At 43.3% G+C, this 22,265-nt stretch overlaps 8 protein-coding genes across 8 annotated transcripts; 5 read left to right on the top strand and 3 right to left on the bottom strand.

Annotated features, from left to right (window-relative positions):
* Positions 1-809: 809 nt before the first annotated feature.
* On the top strand, positions 810-1,392 carry Bfra_006186 (putative duf636 domain protein; the record flags this gene model as incomplete). Its single annotated transcript, XM_037336559.1, has 3 exons — positions 810-927; positions 978-1,110; positions 1,215-1,392. 3 exons carry the CDS (start codon positions 810-812, stop codon positions 1,390-1,392), a joined length of 429 nt encoding a protein of 142 aa, XP_037191769.1.
* A 997-nt stretch (positions 1,393-2,389) lies between these two features.
* On the bottom strand, positions 2,390-6,049 carry Bfra_006185 (putative atp-dependent rna helicase dhx8 protein; the record flags this gene model as incomplete). The annotated part of the gene is made up of 1 exon (XM_037336558.1): positions 2,390-6,049. One exon carries the CDS (start codon positions 6,047-6,049, stop codon positions 2,390-2,392), a length of 3,660 nt encoding a protein of 1,219 aa, XP_037191768.1.
* A 3,208-nt stretch (positions 6,050-9,257) lies between these two features.
* Bfra_006184 (putative nadh-ubiquinone oxidoreductase 18 kda protein) lies at positions 9,258-10,079 on the bottom strand (the record flags this gene model as incomplete). The annotated part of the gene is made up of 3 exons (XM_037336557.1): positions 9,258-9,567; positions 9,655-9,765; positions 9,841-10,079. The coding sequence occupies 3 exons, from the start codon at positions 10,077-10,079 to the stop codon at positions 9,258-9,260; spliced, it is 660 nt and encodes a 219-aa protein (XP_037191767.1).
* Positions 10,080-10,337: 258 nt separating this feature from the next.
* Bfra_006183 (putative mitochondrial f1f0 atp synthase subunit f protein) lies at positions 10,338-11,093 on the top strand. Its single transcript, XM_037336556.1, has 4 exons — positions 10,338-10,395; positions 10,455-10,469; positions 10,581-10,797; positions 10,858-11,093. The coding sequence occupies exons 1-4, from the start codon at positions 10,348-10,350 to the stop codon at positions 10,881-10,883; spliced, it is 306 nt and encodes a 101-aa protein (XP_037191766.1). The 5' UTR covers positions 10,338-10,347; the 3' UTR covers positions 10,884-11,093.
* Positions 11,094-11,189: 96 nt separating this feature from the next.
* On the top strand, positions 11,190-11,530 carry Bfra_006182 (uncharacterized protein; the record flags this gene model as incomplete). The annotated part of the gene is made up of 2 exons (XM_037336555.1): positions 11,190-11,212; positions 11,341-11,530. 2 exons carry the CDS (start codon positions 11,190-11,192, stop codon positions 11,528-11,530), a joined length of 213 nt encoding a protein of 70 aa, XP_037191765.1.
* Positions 11,531-12,200: 670 nt separating this feature from the next.
* Bfra_006181 (putative atp synthase subunit mitochondrial protein) lies at positions 12,201-16,252 on the top strand (the record flags this gene model as incomplete). Its single annotated transcript, XM_037336554.1, has 4 exons — positions 12,201-12,263; positions 12,324-12,840; positions 12,889-15,497; positions 15,551-16,252. The coding sequence occupies 4 exons, from the start codon at positions 12,201-12,203 to the stop codon at positions 16,250-16,252; spliced, it is 3,891 nt and encodes a 1,296-aa protein (XP_037191764.1).
* Positions 16,253-17,294: 1,042 nt separating this feature from the next.
* On the top strand, positions 17,295-18,887 carry Bfra_006180 (putative aminotransferase protein; the record flags this gene model as incomplete). The annotated part of the gene is made up of 2 exons (XM_037336553.1): positions 17,295-17,867; positions 17,976-18,887. 2 exons carry the CDS (start codon positions 17,295-17,297, stop codon positions 18,885-18,887), a joined length of 1,485 nt encoding a protein of 494 aa, XP_037191763.1.
* A 550-nt stretch (positions 18,888-19,437) lies between these two features.
* Bfra_006179 (putative endo beta- protein) lies at positions 19,438-20,569 on the bottom strand (the record flags this gene model as incomplete). Its single annotated transcript, XM_037336552.1, has 3 exons — positions 19,438-19,990; positions 20,071-20,104; positions 20,161-20,569. The coding sequence occupies 3 exons, from the start codon at positions 20,567-20,569 to the stop codon at positions 19,438-19,440; spliced, it is 996 nt and encodes a 331-aa protein (XP_037191762.1).
* Positions 20,570-22,265: the final 1,696 nt, after the last annotated feature.

The raw sequence follows: 22,265 nt of genomic DNA, 5'->3' as shown, positions 1-22,265 counted from the left end.
GTAATGAATTTAATCTGTAGATACGAATTTATGTATTACTGATGGTAAAATGGAAAGTGATAACCTAAATTCGCGACCGATCATCCCCCCTTGACCTTCTCGGGTAATTTTTGTCTCGTTCAAAACATTCCTACCTATTCGGGACTACCGAAATACTTGCCGTAACATATGGATATTCAAAGTGTTGCATGCTGATAAACGTATAATGACAATTACGAGCATCAGTTCATATCTTCAAGCATCGCATGCTCCTAGAATAATCAATCTCCCTCCACATAAACGAAAAAAAGCCATACACCTAGTCACTCAAGTCAAACTGTACATTGAAAACACGGGAACTTCAATATCAGACACATCATTTCATTGTCACTATATGGGGCGTCACTTTGTTACCAATCTACCACAGGGCTCACGATATACCTTCGTATTCAATAACAAAAATGGGTGATAATGATAAAGAGTAAGAAGATCTCTAATAAGAATTCTCGTTTCAACACTATCTCCAAACTCTAGAACAAATTTCAGGCTGTCCCTATTTTGAAGATCCCTATTACCCCACACTCGAAACGGCTACACGTTGACGATACCCCGCTTGCCCCGCACACCATTCCGCCCTCATTCCGCACATATTTACTGTAGAAAACATATATACAGTACCTACCTAGGTATCTATAAACCAGTTCAATCGTTATCCCAAGCTTATTGACCGAATTACATACTCTCCCCTATTCCTCTAATATCAACCACATCTCAAGCCCCAATATTATCTGACTCTCATATATACCATTCCATAAGCTATCCTTGGAAGGATGGAAGGTACGTGTCTTTGCGGCGCCATAACCGTAATAATCAACGATTCGGAACTCTTCTCTCGTCCAAGAGGTCATTTATGTCATTGTCTGAATTGTAGGAAGACGGCCTCATCGGGTATGTGGAAATATATCAGTTCATGAGAAAAACATTGACAATGAGGCTAGCATTCGGAAGTAATCTCACAATCGAGAGTGAAAAAGTGACGATTAAAGGGGCTAAAAATATGAATGTATATGAGGACTATGATACCTCGAGCGGAAAATGTGTTAGGAGGCACTTTTGTAAAACATGTGGAAAGTGAGTTTTTTATTTCATATTCAGTTCACGTCTCCGAGTATATATCCTTAGAGGTTTCTCGCTCCAAACCCAATTATGAGCGGAGTTGTTGACAAAATTCGTAGTCCAATTCAATCAATAGCCGAAGCATATCCTGGTAAGACCATTTTGAAGATGGGAATCTTCGAGAAAGTCATGACGCCAGAATGGGAAAGCTTCGTGAAGGATAGACATCCATGGCTACCAGCATTGGAAGGAGCGGTGCAATACAAGTCGAAAAGTGGTGGAGAGAAAATGGAGTAATGCATGGTTGTTTTGATCATTCGAGTTTAATGTATACCGTATATGGCTATGAATAATATAATAGTTGGTGGAGATGGTTCATTTGCCATGAAATGTAGGTAACCTTACGTTAATTTGAATGAGCATACATGCTCTATATAAAATTTGGTAGATGTCTCAATGATTGACCTCAGCAGAGACCAACCAGACCCAAGGCTTAGCTACGAGCTCCTGTTGATTTGCACCATTTCTTCTGTTGGGCAGCATACCGAGTTCCTCTTCAGACGTGTGTTGAAATTCTGATTTGATCGGGGTTCTGCCCCATCTAGAGGAGGATGTGGTAGGATGTAGTGGGATAATCCAACACCACACCAACCTTTGTCTAGTGGACTTGAAGTCCAGGACGAGTGCTGCGACGAACAATCGAGTTTGCTACGGGTAGCAAGTACGATCGTTGAATATGGACCTTGTCAACCTCATTCTCATCTTCAACCTCATCTTCCTTTAAGCGAGACTAGGTTAGGCGCATTCTCACGCTCGAAGTGAGATGCATCAATCAAGTCTTGATAAATCAAACGAACTCGAGGCAATCCCCTCTTCCACCACGTAATGAACAAAACAATATGTATAATGAGAAAAGTTTATGGTACTTTTTCATTTTTCAATTCGAATCCAAGAATCAAACACTTTCAAAGTCCATATTTGAAATTGACAATCCAATACTTCTGATGGTTCAAGTCGGATGTGATATTCAAATGCTTGGGAATCCCTTCTTGATCCGTAGCTTATTTCGTCCATCTGGACACTTCTCAAAGTCTAGAAGATTGCAAACCAAGGGGTATTTCATCCAACACACAACGCATCGTAAATATATCCACCATCTTTCGAAGGTCAAACACAACATAATTACATGTCCCCTGAAGGTATCAAAATTATTTCATTATATCACTGCATTTCTATCTAAGCTAATAAACCCCATAAGTCTCCATATTGTACAATCAATGGATAAGCCCACTCCTTAACCCCAAGTTCCACCTCCACCGCTCCTACCCTGCCTCTTTTGCGCACTCAATCTCCAATCATCTTCTGCCGCAAATTTATTATGAAGAGGTTGAATCCTCTCTGCCTTCTTTCTCTTTGACAATTTCCCTGCATCCGCCACCTTGAAGAAACTTGGTGCCGCACTCACCAACCACTTAGGATCAATAGTTGTTGTGCAATGCATGTATTCTTTCGTCGTCATTACAAGGGTATGATAAATGACCCATTCAGCTTGTTTACCGAAAAGAGCGGATGAAGGATGTAAGTATACAGGCGTGCTCTCAATTAAAGTTTTGTATCCTTCCTGAGGATCCTTTCGAGCAGAATTCCGGAAGAATCCAGAGCACAGTGCTTGTCGAACTTTATCTGTGTTACGACCACAAGATACAATAGGATGCTTGTATCGTTCCATGATTTTTAATAATTGGTCGCGTACATCTTTTGCGCGCTTCATACTTCGTGCTTGAATGAAATTTTCGAAACACCACGGACTTGCAAATTTATTCTGCTTCCAACTGTTGTAAACGTTCAAAAGTGTGAGATGATCACCATGAGGATCATGAAATTTGGCCTTTTTCTGATCGGCCTGGGCTTGTTTTTCCTTGGGTCGATAAAAGATGGTTGGAATAGAAATCATAGCAACAATGCTAAGCAATTCATCAGAGCAACCGAGGTCAACAGCTGCAATAAGAACTTTTGAAAGAGATGGTTCCATAGGGAAATCTGCCATCTTACGACCCAAACGAGTAAGAAGTCCTTCATCGTCCAACGCCGAAAGGGCATACAATTCTTCCAAGGCTGTCAACATAGTATTTGTTGGAGGTGGATCCATGAAGTCGAAATGAAGCAGATCATTGATGCCCATAGCCTTCAACATCAAAATAGTCGTGGACAAGTTTTGTCTCTGAATTTCCGGTATGCTAGTAGGTAACATCTCAGATTGGAAAGCGGCTTCTGTGTAAAGACGGAAACATTTTCCTGGGCCTGTTCTTCCAGCACGTCCTGCACGCTGTTTGGCCTGTGCTTGGGAAATTGGGGTAACTATCAACGAGTCCATACCGAGTTTTGGATCGTAAGCATTCTGCTTGACAAATCCAGGATCAATAACGTAATAAATGTGATCGATAGTAATAGATGTTTCGGCGATATTGGTAGCAATCACCACTTTTCGAGCTCCAGGGGGTGCGGGGTCAAAGATTTTACTCTGCAACTCTGTAGGAAGTGAGGCATACACAGGAAGGATAATTAACTCCGGAACACTAGGTCCAAGTGCTTTCATACGCTCGTAAAGAATTTCACAAGACGTGTCAATTTCCTCACTACCAGTCAAGAAGAGTAAAATATCTCCAGGAGGTTCTGTCAAATGAATTTGCATGACCGTAACCAGAGCAGCATCAAGGTAATCAGATTCGGGCTCCCTTGAGTACATGACCTCTACAGGGAAGGTTCGACCAGGAATAGAGAAAATGGGACATTCGTTGAAGTATGACGAAAATTTGTCAGCATCAAGAGTCGCTGATGTGATGATGATTTTCAGATCTGGTCGACGTTTGATCGTTTTCTTCAGTAATGCGAAGAGAACATCTGTAGAGATGGTACGTTCGTGAGCTTCGTCCAGCATGATAACAGAATATCGCTTCAAATCAGGATCCATCAGAACTTCTCTCTGCAACATTCCGTCTGTCATGTACTTGATCTTCGTGGCTGGACTAGTACAATCTTCGAATCGAATAGTGTATCCAACCTCTTGACCAAGCTCACAACCAACCTCTTCCGAGACACGCTTTGCAACAGACATTGCAGCAACACGACGTGGCTGAGTACAACCAATTATGCCATTGTTAGCAAAGCCAGCCTCCGCTAAATATTGGGTTAATTGTGTCGTCTTTCCTGAACCAGTATCACCAACCACGATCAAAAGTTGATTCTCATGAACAGCCTTGATTAACTCAGAGCGAAACCTGAATACCGGAAGCGACTCTCTTTGATCTTTGATGGACATATCCGTGCGACGACCTAGAGGTTCATTCTTATTCTGAGTAGCTTTCTTCCAAGCAGGTACAACTTCACTACTGGGTGCTTGTTGTTTTGCAGTTCTAAGGTCACTAGCAAATTGTCTCTGGTCTGGATTCGCCATTGGGTCATTCCATTGTGCAGAAAGATCAACCTTCGCTCCATCTTCCGTGGCTTTGTCTTGAGCTTCCTGTTGTTTCAATTCCCTGCGGTCTTTAGCTAGAGTCGTACCTGCCATAGCAGCACGATTTAGTGAGCCATCGGGAGCCTTTACGACTCTGATTGGAGACAACTCCAAAGACTGCTTCGTTTGCCCGGTTAAGAAGGGAGGTTCTTCTTCTCGAATCTCGATATCAACATCCTCTTCGAGCTCCATTTCCCCCTCGCCGTTCAGTGTCGCATTATAGTCTTCGTCCAAATCTGGGTAATCCGATGCTTTTACCACACCGGATGCGATCAGTTGTCGAATCTCCCATCTTTCAGGAGATGTCATTCTCTTCTTGTTCTTCCTCGAATTTCGCGACATCTGTCCTTCGAATACCGGCACAGGCTCATCAATTAAACCATACTCATTCTTGCTACCAAGAGGAGCACTATTAGCCCCGGAATGAAATTTCTCTTGGGGAGCCAAATCCATCCCAGTTTCTTGGTCAACCTCCTTCATTGAAAGTCCGATTCTGTTGCCCTCCACTTTGATGACTTTGACCTTGACAGGTTGATTTCGCGAAACTAGATCCGACGGGTGATTTACTCGTTGCCCTTCCACTAATGCCGAAACATGTACAAGTCCATCAACCTTTCCCTTTACTCCGTGTATATTAACAAAAGCACCGAAATCTTTAACACTAGTGACATGGCCGTCATAAATCTTCTGTAAAACAACTTCATCGTCAATTTCGGGAGTACGTGGTCGTTTGTAATCATCATCTTCTCTTTTCCTCCGGCTACTTTTGTGACTCTTTCGCGTCCTCCCAAATTCGTCTTCTTCGTATTCGCGCTTTCGACGCCTCCTTGGTTCATCTCCGGACCGTGATCTAGATCTATGCCTATCTTTGCGACTTCGTCCTCTGTCATAATCTTGATCTGGACTCCTGCTTCGTTTTCTGTTTTCTCTCTCAAGTTTCACCGGTTGCGCCTTGGGTGCCAAACCTTCTAATAATGCCAGGGTATCATCGACAGGCTGCACCTTTGGTGCCAGACCTTCCAATAATGCAAGGGTATCGTCGATCGCATCAGTTCCATTCATCGCGTGGCCGTTCGAGGATTCGTCTTCGTCTTGCCATGCCGGTTTCTTGTCGGGTAATGCCAGACCTTTGAAGACCTTCGTTTTCTCTTCGACTTTGAGATTCCCATTTTCAGCCGTCACACCATTTCTACCTTTACCACTTTTGAACTTCGGATGCATCGTCAAAACCAGGCGATCTACACTCTCGACTAAACTTCGAGGAAAGTCTCCGCCAATTGCCTCGAGCTTCTTCTGGAATTCTTCGAGAGAACTGCATTCTGTACGTTGCGCAATAACGAATTCGGCGAGGGTTTTATCACTTATTCCAAGATGATTATGCAATTCAGAGGCCACTCTCTGGACCAAAGAAAGGATTTCGAGAGATTCGAGGTCATCCATTTCGAAGAGGGCAAGGTAGGTATTGCTGCTTGTCGATAAACTTTCGAGATTCAGCAATCAATAAGACGCCGAGGCGCGCTTAAACTTATCTCGCTAGTGAAACAAGCGCCAACCTTAGATGAGTCTCAAACTTGACTCCCCCCTGTCAATTACTATGTATTATGTTACAGATCTAGTTTTAATTTATTCGAGCCTATCTTGAGGGTCTCCTTTATGAATACTTGTGGGCATAAAAAGTAAGAAGTGTTTATGTTCCATGAAAGTTCCTAAGTCATCTATGAGCCGTAATGGAGACGTAAAGGTAACACAAGATGCGTCGGCTGGAATCAATTACTCTCTACAAGGTCGCATCTTAATCTTGCTTCTTGAGAGTTTTAAGAAAGAGACTTGAATTCGAAGCATAGCGTAGCGCCAGTCCTAGAGAAAGCAGTATCTAAGACAATCAGGTAGTACCTATTCATCGTCACTTGAAACCAAAGGGAGAAGTTCAGGAATATTCATATTTGCATGAATGAATTCCAAGCACGTCAAATCCAAGTTTGTGGTACGACCTTCAAAGGGAATAATACTATACCACAGCTGGCATACTCCTACGTCTTGCTTGGTCCTTGGGCAGGAAAAATAGTTGATCCTTCACACCAACAAGAATGAACGTGGAAGTCTTGCTTGAATACTTTTTCTGTCAGTGGCTTGAGTTGGCCGCACTGGAGACAATGAGGGTGTAACATTGATCTCTCTGTCGCTTTTCAAGCTTGGTACCAAATGTACATTCCACCACAGAGTCACTGCGCACACAATTGTTATAGGTTTTGGAGGTCACAATTTTAGGGTTGCGCTCTGGAATATGGGTGAGCAAATTTACAGAATCCCGTAAACACATATCAATTCCTATTAGAATTGATGGGATTTTACCAGGAATTTAGAAGTAATACGTGGACCATTCAGTAATCATCTGCCCCGTCTGTCCGCTTCACCAACGACATTCATATCTGCAAAAACCTTCCATAAATTCGAGAATTTTCTTACCTTCAAGGCCGGAATTTATTTGTGAATTTAGAATCACTATTGTATACGAATGTTTCTGTCTCAAATGTGCTCCTAAATCACCTTGCAAGAATGACACCCTCATTTTTGCCGCCTTCGCTGGTAGGTTATCAATTTACCATAGAGCTATTATGTACCATTAGCTCTCTTCTCCTCTTTCTCGCCAAGATATTAAAAAAGAATGATGATGAATTGTGGCCACATTTCTACAGCCAGCTCACAAAATTTCTCACTATCCAAGGCCTCCCTCCAAGCATGGATTTCAATAGTGGTTAATTCGAGTTTGAACAGCATGACACTTTCGGATTTGGCTTGAACAATGACAAGCTGGTCAAGGTAGAGATGTATATCCCGAATATAGGGACGCGATGGAAGGAAAATCAGGACTCTTAGGCGAGGCATCGAATGCGGCTGATCTTTAGATGATTCGCATACCTCATTCCAGACACTAAAGAAACGACGGCCATCCCTTTCTCAAATCACATCATAGCCACAATAATAATCCCAACACACCACGATGAGAACTTCGAACACATAAATATTGAATATGTTTGCACAATCCTCCTAGTCAACGTTCACCCTTTACGAATCACCGGGTCCCATTCTCATTCATCAATCCTGCAATTCCATTTCTTCTCCTCGACTCTCATATTCGAGACCAGAAGATCCTATCATAAATTCATTACTCATTGTTGTGTTTTCAACATCAACCCGAATCATGACTCTCCTTCTTCTAATAGTACACGACAAATTCAGCATTGACTTGAACCGTGGGAAATGTGTTTTGCATTATTGAAAATGGTATTTATGAAAAATTTGCGATGTGCAACATACCACTTTCTGATTTCGCTAGCGCTCATTAAAGTTCCTCGCTTTTTGGCTTTATTTGATGACCTGAAATCTCTATCATTTGTCTTGAAGGACGAATATCTACTTTCTTGCTGACCTATTCGGGATAATTTTCGATTAGAATCATAATTTTGCTTCTTATTGATCAATCGATACGATTTAACAATTTTCAGATTGCTTCCAGACGTTGATATAGGAGTTTGAAGAAGCTGTCACTTTTCAAGGTGCGACGTGCAACAAAATTATTCCAATGTAGCTGGCGTTCTTTTTACCTTTCCACTGAAAACCTTATTTCACATCTGGCAAATCGCAATGCTTCACTTTGAACATAGATTGTGAAGACTATGCTCAGTATGGCGATTTGATTGATATAGGATGATGTAATTTTGCTTCTACCCATGCAATATATGTAATTTTTAAGAGAACAGGAAGTCTGTGGAATTTTCTACATGGATTCGAAAATCAGATCTCATTTCGTAGCGAGATATGCAACAAGAGAGACACTGTCATGCTTGAGGAAACTCTATCTCCATTGTGGAAGAGTGGAAATCATCTATTTGGCGTTTCAAAATCTATCACAAATGAAGCAGGTATCATATCCTTGTAGGTTTTTTATGATAATATTCTTTTGCTTATTCCATTAATGAGCATATCATTCAGAGCTTTGCAGTGAACTGTGCGAGTTTGAAGTGGGTGGTTGAGAGGGGGCCTACCTTGGAAAATACGATATGCAACAAAATTTATTGCTATGAAGTAGTTGAACTCTCTTTAAACCTTCTGATAGTCTGGCTTTGGTAGCGGCAATTGAGTATCTTCTAGGGAGTGCGAAGTAAGAAGAACCATGCTGATCAGGTGAAAGAGTCTTCATGACCGACTGCACTCTTGGTCACTTCCTGGTAATAGAGGAAAGGCAGACTTTTATGGATGAGTAGAAAAGAAGTCATGAAAGACTGTAATATACCAAGGAATGAGTTTGATGGTAGAGAACTGCGTGATAACGCGCGACGTCATGGACATCAAAATTCAAGAATAGTAGGACTGAAAAAAAAAAGTCCTGGCTACCAACTTTACGCCACTCATGTACTCGCAACTAAGTTTGCGCCTTGGCCAGTTTGATGATCCTCGTCGTCGCTATTTCCACAGAGTGTAGGAGAATCCCAATGCTTTTCACCACTTTTCGCCAAACAAATAAGAATTCAATCATAAATGCATCTTTAATTCAAGCAGCTAAATATGTCTGCCTCGCTCATCCGGATATGTACAGTCCTCTTTCCCCCATGCCCAAATTTTCTCGTTGATTCTCGCCGTGCATCCTCTACTTTGTCCTGATATGCTTCAACTTCTTATCACTCCATAAAAAGTTGTTTGCATATGCCTTTGGCGCAACCTTCCTAACATTTGGCTCTTGAACGAAATATTCGTAACCCTGCTTCTCTGCAAACCTAATCGCATCCTCTTTGGTTTTGAAGTTTACATGTGTGCCTTGCATGAAATCGGCCGATGATTGCCAACCCATAAGAGGATTTTCCCAACGGTGGCCCTTGGACAAAATATCCCAGTCCATGCGCCAGTGGTGACCATGCCAATCACCGGATTGTGTGGCGGTTTTAGCAGGTCGATAGATGCTAGATAAGTTGGTATCAGTTATTTACTCGGGAGTTTAGACATTGGTGTGATCGTTATGTAAGGCTTGATGTTGATGGCGAACATACCGAACTGTTCGAGCTTGCAACTCGATAGGAGCACCAGATAAGACTGCAGCTGGCAGAACATCTCCCTCTTCGCTACCATTCATAACACGTTTTGGGATTGGTGTGAATAATCTGCCAGTTTCCCATCAGTAACTGTCCTTCCTTACAGTACACAATTTGCCGTTGCATTCTCCAAGGAAAACTCACGAAGCAGCTTGGTCAACCTCCACTCCGTAATCTGGTTGGTTATGCTTAACTAGTGTATCCTTTGATTGTGGGTGGTTGATCATCGATGATTCTCCTTCTTTACGTTTAGGGTTTGGCATGTTCGTAGGTGTGAGAGGAACACCAGATTCGCATCTCACTCCATTTGGTATGGAGCGCAGCCCAGTAGGAGCTGTTGCGCGCAGTAATCGCCCTGCGATCGAAGGACGAAGGAGTGACATATTGTGTATAGTAAGTCGCAATTGAGGGGAAGATTATTGGATGTTTGATTTCGAGGTTCCTTGAGGCTCCGGGATGTGCTTACATAAGCGCACTAGTGGAGGCTTTCGGAACGAGATTTGAGGGAAGGTTGAAGACAACATCAATTCACCGTTCCTAGATTTCATCACGACGTCAGAAAAGGTATGTGTTATCGCAGAGCATATAATTAATGACATTGCTTATTGCGCAAAGATCAATTGGGCTGATTCTTTTGTGGTAGTCTCCAAGATGAGTTTCGTTACACGCAGAGCTCTTTCCACCCTCATCCCCCCCAAGGTATGTCCTCTATACCCCTCCACACTTCTCACTTATGAACCGAACTAACTCGAGACTAGGTTGCCTCTCCATCTGTAAGTTATATTTATCCGCTACCGTTTTTATTCCCCATCTCGGGCTTTCCATCGATCACCACAACCCCCGAAATACTAGCCGCATAAATATCATGTCTAACGATGGGCTAGGGACTCGGAGCTGCCAAAGATGCTGCCCGTATGCAACGTGTAGTTAGCTTCTACGAGAAACTTCCCCGCGGACCAGCACCAGAGGTTAAGGCCAAGGGATTGTTGGGTAGATACCAAGCCAAGTACTTCGGAAAGAACCCTTCTGCCACACCTATCATTCACGCCTTGATCTTTTTGGTTGGTATTGGTTATGCTCAAAACTACTACTTCCACTTGCGTAAGCCTTTACATCTTTGGATTTTTTGCAAATTACTAGACAACTAACAATACGGGGCAGGTCACCACAAGAACAATGCTCACTAGATGGATGATTAAGGAGAGTAGAAGTTTGATGGAGAACATACGCGGGCATTGTGTTACTTGGGTGTAAATAAGGAAAGGAATAGATGAATACCAGACAAGCCGTTAGTTGGATCTCATGCGTTGTGGTCATTATATTGGGTGTGACGCAATTTGTGCCCTTAAGCAACCCTAGCAATGATTACCCTGTGTGATGGAAGAACCCATTTCAACTCGACAAGCCAAGCCTACACTCACATAGCGCACTCATGATAAGCAAAGCGATGGCTACCAAATATAGCCGTTTCCAAACCTCTTGAGATTCATTACATGTTTGCATCCCCTCCATCGAAGTTTTGTGGGGTTTAACAGGCAATGATCCCTCTAGAAGTATGCTAGACTACACCCTTCATTTCATATCATTGCCTTTACTATCACAGCCATACCTTATGAATGGTCTTCGACGTACTAAAATTTGAAGGAACTGCGCCGTGGGAGGAAATGAGTTCAGAAATCGTTCAAAATCTCATTACTACATCACGAAAATTGACTGGCTCATCGCTTTTCGCAATGTAACAGTCGCATGTGTCACCCCGAGTTTGTCCTACCTTTATGTTTTGGGTTATTTCATGGATAGAACAGCCGATGTAGCTGTGACTCCAAAACCGTAAGATAGCCCCATTGGAGTTGTGAATATAGAGAACCTTAGCACCAGACTTTCGTTCGACATCAAAACGATGAGGTGAGTATATTTCATTGGAAGTACCTACGTATATTCTGTACTGTCTTGACCGGAATTCAAATTTCATAGAAATTCATCATATCAAGAAAGATAAAGAAATGATATATGACTGATTCACAACATGTCATTACCAAGGGTGCACACACACTGACCTTTTTTTTTTGTTCATATTAAAATTCACTTCAGCCTCGAGGAGATTCGAACGCTAACGCTTAACATTATCACGCTACTACCTAAATAGGTTAGAATCACATTTTGAATGGCCCGTACCTTAAACTTCGACATGATACATAATAGTGTCCGTATCGTATGAAAGTCTCCCGCAAGAAGATAAAACAACCTCAATACTTCCTCCCATTGACTCCTCCCTTCTTCTACTTCTCCGGATTCCAGTTACCTAAGATATAAGACATTGCGACCGCCTTTATTGAGGATATCTCACCTAATTTGTCGCAAGCCAACCTCACATTTACGAAAACGAATTCCCCCCACCACATTTACATCTTCAAGGTTTAGAAAGCTTGTACATTCACGGAATACGATCGGGTCAACGTATGCGCAGTTACTTCGATACCAGATAAGCATTTTGAAGACGTATGATGGCAACTGAAGCCACTCCTCAGAACTTCGCGACGTCATCTTTAACTCCTGATCATGAGCTAGTTAGTCTGAATATTCAATGATCCCTCGTAGTTAATCGGAGAATGCTGACATGCGCCTAGAACACTACTGAAACTAAGAGTCAAGATGTCCCCTCCGACAAATTTCTCTCTGTAGATGGAGCGACTGCCGATAAAGATGGAAGTAAACAAGATTCAGATTCTCTCGAAGTCACCAATAATAACTCGGCGGAGGTCAGTGTTAATGGAGGATCGGATACTGAAGCTACAAAAGCGGAAACCTCGAAAAGTGGTGACGACAAAGGTAGTCATATTCGAACAACCTCGACCCTTAAAAAGCCAGTCCCATCTTTCAAGGCAGTTTCAGTAAACAAGACATTTTTGGCATCGAAAGCTTCTACGGCTGCAGTCCCATCGAAGGTTGGAGATAAAGGTCCTGCAGTTTCTAGTACTGCGCCAACAAATTTAACGGCTTCAACCTCAACTACCCCAAAACCTAGATTGGTCGCAAAATCAGGCAGTGGCCTCCGTGATTCGACTCCACGAGCTTCAACTACCGCAAATGGTGGAAAAGCTGGTGGTGCTCCGGATGCGAGTGCCGTGTGGAACAAAAACAGACGTATGTTACACATTATGTTGAAAGGGGGAATATTCTAACATAAGATAGCTGCTGCCCCACCAGAGCCAAAGCGATTCACGGATGAAGAACTCAAGCAACGTTATGGTATTCATTTAGCGACTAGATTACAATCCGATGACCCTGGTAAGCAGGCAAATTGGGCAGATATCGACGATGACGATGATGATTGGGCACCCGAATCAATTGAATGGACGGATGGCACGAAAATTACTCTACCGCACGCAGATGATGCACACCCTCCACCTCCCGAACCCGTTCCAGAGCCTGCGCCAGTCGTAAAGGAAATTAAAAAAACCGAACCCGCACCAAAGCCATCAAAATCGCCAGCACCTCAGGCGATAGCTGCTCCTGCTCCTCGACTTGGGTCCGGAAAAGCTGGATTGGTGCTCAAAGGTGCTCCCGAAAAACCTACTCTCGTTGCAAAACCACCTGGGCCTCCAACGCCTGTCAAATCTCCATGGGCTCAACTTCCTCCAGTCGAAAAAGTGGCCCCCGTCGCAATTGACGTTCCCCAACAATCTCAGCAAAACAGATTCAACCAACGCGATCCTCATGGATTTTCTGGTATGCCACAACCACCTGCGAAGGAAATTGCGGCCGATGATTTTAGCCGAACATGGAGAGAAAGCAACGCACATGCTAATCGGGAGCTGTATAATTCTCAATCTGGTCGGTATGAGCCTGTCAATGAGGGTAGACGTGGAGTTTCCAGATCTGATGGGCAATCTCGTGGTCCTGCAGTCCTTCAACGACCATCGTATCAAGACGGGCCTGCAGAGCCATCTGCCGCTTTTCAAACTCATCACACGAGCGCGCAACAAGGTAATTATGGACGCCGTCGTACCTCTTCTAATGTTAGCGGGGGAAGTGGAAATTTTGCTAGACGTATGAGCCGCGGTCATGATATGCCACCACCTCACGAAATGTTAAATGCACGCAGAGGCTCAATGGCGGCTGTAAGTGATGCGCCGTCTTCACCAAGAAATTTCTCCCCGTCTGGTCAAAATTATCCAAGCCAGCAACATCAGCAACGAGGTTATCAAAACCAAAGTCAACCATGGCAATCTCGCGCATCGCCAGCTGTTAGTCATGCATCTCCTCATTCTACTTATGGACAACTTGCTTCAGGTTCGGGTGATGTGCACATGCATGGTCAAGGTCCGCCACAGGGCCCACCAGTGAGCGCTGCACGTGACGATGATGCTTTGGAAGAACAAAAGATTATCATGAGACGAACTCGTGAACTTGCGATCAAGAGAAGACAAGAGGCCGAAGCCAAAGAGGAGGCGGAGAGAAAGGAGCGTATCCGGATCAAGCTTGAAGCAATGGGTCCACCTCCAGAGAAGAAAAAGGTTCAGGAAGAGGCGGTCAAAGAGGAAAGCGTTCCTACCTCAATTCAAGCCCGCGACGGAAAAACACCTGTTCTGGCCAAATCGACGAAATCGGAGACCTCTAATGATGCCCACGTGCCCAAATCGGAAATCACGAATGAAAATGATGATGCAAGTCACATTGAAGGAAATTCTACTGGCTCCGATTCACGATCAAATGGTGTCTTCCAGCCCAGTGCTTCGGCGCCTACGCAACAAACTATGCCCGAGAACCGAAATTCACAATCATGGCAAAGAAATTCGGCTTCAAATTACCCCGCCGATAGATTCACTTCATGGTCGGCTGCGCCCCCACCACCACAAAATTCATCTTCACGGATTTGGGGACCTCCCACAAATGAAAAAACAATTGGAAACGGTACTTTTAATCCAGAATTGAATAGGCTTCCTGAGATGTCTCGCCAATCACTCTCAGATATGCCTCATTCATCTGCTCATCCAGGACCAATTGGACCACCTGGCGCAAACCGTGGTAATGGTTCTTATCAGGCAAATCGTGGTCAAAACCAATACAACTCCCGACCACCTCCAATCGGACCTCCATCAGCGAACAGAGTACCTCAGCCACCAAGATCATACGAGGATGAGCAGCGAAAAGCTATGGCTAGACAAGTTTGGGGTGGTGTGCCTGACAGAATATCACAAGAGGATGCAATTCTTCATCAACAACATCAGGAGGAAATGGAGCGCAAACGTGAATTAGAAGCAGCCGGTATTATAGAGGAGCTTCCTCAGCCTGTCTACGAAGACACCTGGAAGCAAGTTACATTAAATGAAGACGGCACAAGAAGTAAGACGAAGAAGGTTTCGACTGCTTTAGTCGATGGAAGATCGCCGACTCCTTCAGTTTTGACGGAGAATGCTTCTCTCGGCAATGCTCGACCCGATTTGTCTCGAACGCAGTACAACAACAATGCATGGTCGGGTCAAGAGACTAACGCATCAAGTACACATCGAGAGTCGAAGTTCTTCCCAAGCCACAATCGCGATGTTCGCCTTGAAGAGATGAATGGCCATGGTTTTGAACGATCATCATCACCATCTCCACCTCCACCTACCATGGCTGGTCACCCGGCTTATGATAGCGACTTTGCACGTCCACATGTTGCTCTACCACCTCCATTACCTGTAGTTAGATTGCCACCTCCGACCATCGTTGCACCAATTGCTCCTCCCCGTCCAACATCTTTTGCAGCCGCAGCCGCAGCCCCTGCAGTTCCTGCCATCAGTCAAATTCCTGGTATGGTAGCCCGTCAAGGACTCGCGCGGGCTGGGTCAACTTCTTACGACATTCGCAGAGGTGCACCTTCATCCACCCAAACGGGAGAATGGAAGGAAAAATTGATCAATTGTTCGGCAAGAAGTCTCCACCAAGAACTCATGCTCTTGCTGTCGACTCTTCTAGCAGACGCGCATTTGATCATTCATCAGAGTCGCACACTTCTACTGCAACTGTGGTTTCCCTCCCTGGCTCCGTCAACGATAATTTGATCGGCGAACAAGAATCACTCGACACGAAGCCGGCTGCGGAGGAATGTTTTGAAGAACAAGAGATGGGCTCGTTACCTGTCATTAAAATGCCACAAACTACGCCACCAAACGCCTTTCAACTTGCTCCCCCTCCAAGAAATATTCCTCGAAGGTTCCTTATGTCTGATACAACATCCGCAGAATCAATGCAATTTCCACTGGAGATCAGCAATAATTTCGGTTCTCTTGTGATTTTGCTACCCGGCCAGGAAAATTCTAAATTGGTTCAACTTCCAACATCTCGGACTAGAAGCAACCCGCGACGTGGACGCGGCGGATCAAGACAAACTTCGTCAACACATCCAAGAGGCAGCCGTGGAGGAAGAGATAACAACAATGGCTCTTCATCCACCCCTCGTGAAACTCAACCTTTGAATACAAACAACACTTCTGGGCGTGGCCGTGGTGGAAGAGGATTTGGGAATAATACTAGCTGGAACCGCCATGCTGCCACCCCAGTTCACACTTAAATGTCAGAATAGTTCAAGAAGACACGATAACGGCCATCATATTCTTTCATGGATATTGAACCTTTAACGTGTATTCATAGGAGCAACCCTTTTCTTTCTACACAACACCACTTTTTTCTTCAAAATATCTACACTTGTAACTTCAAAATCCTCATGAGTGGGTTTTTGTTTGTCTCGTCAGCGATCATTAAGCAATTCGGGTTGCATTATGGATCGCAATGTACATTTGCACGCAGTCATGACTTGCTTCTTACTGTTTTTCGAGAGGCATAGGCATAGGTTTGGATGACATGGAGGTCATTATTTACGACGATATGAGGGGTAACAAAAAGGGATCATCTGGACATTGAAATATTCATGAGGATTCCTAAGAAACTCTCAATCATAAGTACTTCATTGCAATATGTTTTGCTCTATGGCTGTACATTCGGGATGACAGCAATGCCAAATGGAAATGGCTTCTTAACACAATTTTCAGATGAATAAAATATTTAAAATCATGAAAACATATACAAACTTTTGATGAGAAATTATGAATATGATGTGATTTCTATGAAATGATACCAGAGCAACAAAAATTCATTGTTACTATATTCAATATTGATAGATCCAAACGCAAGATAGACACATAGAAATGTTTCATTGTTTTCTATACATTATCAATTACCATCTACAAATATCCTTTTATCTTACTCCCTGATACCCATCCATCATCAACCCTCACCCCCCACTTCTGCTCGATAAATGGCGTACAAGTTATGTCGATCCCAACGAAAATAATTGAGATTCGTAGCCATACAACCCCTCCAATACGCTTCTGAATATCTTGAAAACTAGATTAATGGTTTATTACAAGTCAAGTAATAATGAGCTCCATTTTAAAAAGGATCAAGTGTATTTTGAAATGATCATGACTTATTAAGTTGACTTGTAAAATTGAGGGGCGTTCTATGAGTCCGTGCGCATTATTATATCATACCATCAGATATCAAACATCCAAACATCTGCCTCAACACAACACCCACGTTATACAACGTCCATCATGACCAAAAACTATCCCTCAGTTTCTAAATCTATGATTGATCCACCAAAGAAACAGATTAATCTATTGAGAGGCTGGCCTCATACTTCTCTTCTTCCCACTTCGTATATTCAGAATGCAGCAAATAAAGTCCTTACAAACCCAGATCTAGCTAATCCGGGATTATTGTATGGACCAGATCCAGGACCATCAAGTTTGAGGGAGAGCGTTGCGGTATGGCTTCGAGAGTTTTACTCTGAGTATTATCCTTCCTCTGCCTCTAGTTTAGACGAAGAAAAGAATAAGCGGGCATCATTGAATAAAGATAACCAAGGTACACAGACAAGTCCAGAAGCAGATAGAATATGTATTACAGGAGGAGCATCGCAAAATCTAGCGTGTATGTTACAGACATATACAGATCCACTAGTTACGAGAGTGTGGATGGTTACGCCCGGGTATTTTTTGGCGGGGAGGATATTTGATGATAGTGGGTTGAGAGTTAGAGCTGTTGGGGAGGGTGATGAGGGGGTGGATTTGGAGGGGTTGGAAAGAATGATGAAGGAGGCGAGCAAGGAAGATCATGGTGTCGAGGTATGTTAGATTTTTCACGTGATTTGAAAGATGTCAATGTCTTTTCTGGAGTTGTAAAATTTGGTGTATGACAGAATAGTAAGGAATGAGGCTAACTAACGTGGACAGCCTATCAAAGACTCAAAATCGAGGCCATGGGGTAAGATCTACAAAAATATCATCTACTGCGTCCCGACCTTTTCAAATCCGTCGGGAAAAACAATGACACTATCATGTCGCACTTCTCTTGTCAAATTGGCTCGCATATACGATGCATTAATCGTCACAGACGATGTCTATGATTTTCTCCAATGGCCTACTTCATCATCTTCCTCTGATGCTCATCTCAAAAAGGCTTTACTTCCCCGTCTCGTCGACATCGACCGTACACTCGAACCTATCCCTGATGCAGCCAGTTTCGGAAATGCAGTAAGTAACGGCTCATTCAGTAAAATAGCAGGACCAGGTGTTCGTACCGGATGGATTGAAGCAACTCCTAAATTCGCTTTAGGTTTGAGTCTAGTGGGTAGTTCGAGGAGTGGTGGATGCGCAAGTCAGTTGACTGCTACTATTATTGATCAGGTTTTAAGATCGGGAGATTTGATGAAACATATTGAGGGAGTACTTCGACCTGCTTATAAGGAGAGATGCGAGAGGATGATGAGCGCGATTGAGAGGGAATTGGGTCCATTGGGTGTGACGGTTGAAAATACGGGCATGGAAACGGGTGAAACAAAAGTCTTTGGAGGCTATTTCATTTGGTTAAATTTGCCAGGTGGAATTGATGGCGATTTGGTAGCGCAGATGGCATTGGAAGATGAGAATCTTGTGGTAGCTAAAGGAAGCATTTTTGAGGTGCAAGGGGATGAGAGTGTGAAGTTGTCTAGGGGATTGAGACTTTGTTTTTCGTGGGAGGAGCCGGATGATTTAGAAGAGGGTACTGTGAGGCTAGGGAGAGTTGTTAAGAAAGTTTTGGAAGGAGGTCGCCTGAGAAGTGGGAATGGAAGGGAAAATGGAAAGAGTCTTGCGGAGTTCAAGTGATTATGATAAGATTAGAAGCAGGCGGTGTTTAATAGCATCTTCTCTTCAAGGAAATCGGCTACAATTAATCTTTGACGAGTTGTTGGACATTCGGATCCAAGTCCTATGTATTCCTAAGATTTGATGGTGTATGATTACTGTCAACTGGCCTCACCTGTATCTCAAGCGATAACTCAGAGTCTTTCTGCTGGTGAAATGGGCTTTCATCGACGCGATAACTTGCACGTATTGAAGTGAGTTAAAAACGAATCTGATACCCTACTATATACACAGAAATCAAACTCTATATACTGCAAGCATAAATCTTCAAATGCGCCAGTAAGTATGGTAGCGACTGCACTTCCAACCCTGTCTTCGTCTTCGTCCTATATAAAAGTCTACTAGACAGCCACAAAACGAGCGCACTAGCTGTCCTATCCAGCCTCATCACGTCATAACTCTCAACATGAATCGTCAGTCAGCAATTCATAAACCCTGACTAATTCCCCTGGCCCTTGAATCCACATTCCCAACTCAATTACAACGCTTCTAACCACCCCTGTACATCCCCCTATTGTTGATAAACCTTAACCGAATTAATCAACCAATAAGCCGGTGCGAATGCCGCTGGATTCGCCCCTACATAGGCGTTACATGTACTCGCAACACTAGCGCAATTCCCACTAGACCAAACAGAACCTGCCCAGTCTCCACAAAATGTCGTATCGAAAACGATCTGTTGATTCGCAAAGAAACTGTCGATATTACACCCACTTCCTCCATTGAATGCCACGAGGGGTGATCCCCAATTCCCCGTTACGGGTTTCCCGGCAGTGACATCAGCGGGTACACTACCTTGAGGCCAGAACCAGACATAGATACCGGAGGATTCCCATTGCATGGCATAGACACCGCCACCGACAGAGTTGAAACCATTTCCGTAGGAATTGGCTTTGTTGGTAAGCACGCCGCAGCCGTTATAGCCACTATTGGAATTGCAGTTTGGGTCACTTAGGGTGATACCGGGTTGAGAACCAGCTGTATTGATTACGCAGCCGGGTCCAGTATGCAAGGTCATGCTGTTTGTGCCGGCGAGGTTAACACCTTCGATGACGTCGATTTCTCTAGGACATGGTCAGCATTGCGGCTGCGGTGGAGAAGTCCGGGAATAAGCGAGAGAAAAGAAAAGTGCAAAGAGACTTACCCTCCATATGGCCAATTAGGACCAACAAGCCAAACTAGAAGAAGTATTAGTCAACCACTTTGACCTAAACTTTTCAAAAGAATTACTCACAAGCGGGCCAGACTCCACAGATTGATCCAGGCATATGAGCAATATCAGCAATAAAGAGCCCATGATTATATGCCTTATTACTCGTAAGTCTGACGGATGCACGACCAGCTGAAGGGTTAACCGTTTTATGATCAACACCTAAGTAGACCTGACCATTGTTGGTGTTGATGAGACCTTGTGCCGAAGCCGCTGATTGAGATTGATATGATACATATCCATGAGTAGGATCTTCACCTGTGAAGAAGCTAAAGGAAGAGAAGAAGTTGGCCGAGTTGTAAGTATCTTTGAGGTTATAGGTAGCAGTTGCATATTGCTGATAGGTTCCTTGAATATATGGAGCAAGAGCGGTAATTGTGAGAGGTAAGGATAGTAAGAGATTTGTATAAAGGAAGGTAGATCTAGGAGACATCTTGATTGTTTAAGGATAGATGTGTAGAATGGAGATGATTACACAAGCATTTGCAGAGGCTGTAAAAGCCAGTGAATATTACGCTTCAAGGAAGGGAAATTCAAGAAGTCAAATCAGAAGGAGCGTAAGATCTGCCATTAGAAGATCCAAAGTGGACAAGATGAGCACTTATATGTTCGACAGAGAAAAAGCTATCACTTTCCCAAGACGAGAATAAGTGTTTGATTAGATCACTTGCCATGAACCGCACCACCGAGTTTAGAAATCATTTCCGTCTTGTGAGTGTAACATGCCTCCTTGTTAATCAGAGTTACAAGAGAAACACAGCGAAGGAATGCGACGTAACCAAAGTATCTTCTGATATCAAAACCATGTGGGAAAATCCGGGGTAGTGTCCCAATAGTCCGGACTTCAGTCAGACAATTGAGAAACTTCCAATTTCTCATTTCAGTTAAATGAGTCAGCTAACTCGGGGTATTAAATTACACCTCGATTGAGATGTTACTTCTTTTTGCACAGACTGTTTTGAGTTGATGGAACAATACTGAAAATTGTATTTCTCTTCAGATATCAAGAATTTGCGTTCAATCTACCCGTCCGGACTACTTGATGCTCTAACCCGGAGTATTTGATCATCTCAATTCTTGGCACGCCAGGACCGGAAGAATCCAATGTTTATTCGTCGAATTCCACTTTCCAATCTGACTTGCAATATCCGAATCCATAAAGCTTGTGTTGGAGAAGAGGCAGAAGGCAGAAGGCAGGCAGTAATACATATGAGTGACCAGAACATGCGAACACTGTCCCCACGAATGAAAGTCATAAGAAGACTTATTATATCTTATCATTTACGCCAACATCAAAAGCCACAGTATTTGTAGTTCAATGTTGATCGTTTCCCATGTATACTCTTTTTAATTAAGGGGTATTGCTACGGAATATTTATGACCACTTGGGACACAAAGATCTGAGCCTCAGCCACTCGACAATCTGACAGAAGTAACCTGAACACTAAGTGAGCCCTGCAGAAATTACAGATTACCTATTGAATTGCCAAATGAGTGTTGAAGATTTCGTTTCAAAGAGTGTCAGCAGCGTAGTATCGATCTTTGAATTATGCGTTGTTTACCCTCGTGAACCAAATTACCGGACCCTTTTCTATATCGGCTGATATCTTCATCTAGTAGTTCACAATCATTTGATCGTGTATTACCACCGAGTATAAGTCCGAAAGATTTTATTAACACTTGTCTTTTTCTTTCTTGGTATTTTTTGACCATGGGGAAAGATCCTAGAAAACGCGGGGATGTAAGACCTCGGTAGTGGTTGTGTGTGGTATCGTGGCGTTCACGGCATGAGAGGATACTTTGCTACTTATAATTTAATAAGCATGTTTTTAACACTACAAGTAGTTCCGTACTGTACCTAGTTTATCAATCCTTCCGAAGTATAAGATTCAGTCTGACTTACGATCCCGTCAACATCTAGTGATATAGGTTGTATTGATTGTTTAAGCGGAACTGAGTCTTAACCCTATAAGATCCCGGTAGTGATTCTCCCGTCCGGCGCAGTAAATAGATCTAATTGTGTTCTAGGAATTGATCATGAAGATCTGATTACATTAATTTTGTAAATCCGAAAACGGTTAGTTGTAGTTCAAGAGAAGTATCATATTTAGATACTTATTTGGATACTT

This window comes from Botrytis fragariae (genome assembly GCF_013461495.1).
Source record: "Botrytis fragariae strain BVB16 chromosome Unknown tig00000075, whole genome shotgun sequence".
Lineage (NCBI taxonomy): Eukaryota > Fungi > Ascomycota > Leotiomycetes > Helotiales > Sclerotiniaceae > Botrytis > Botrytis fragariae.
Note: the sequence above shows the minus strand (reverse complement) of the source record. Positions and strands in the feature narration are given on the sequence as shown.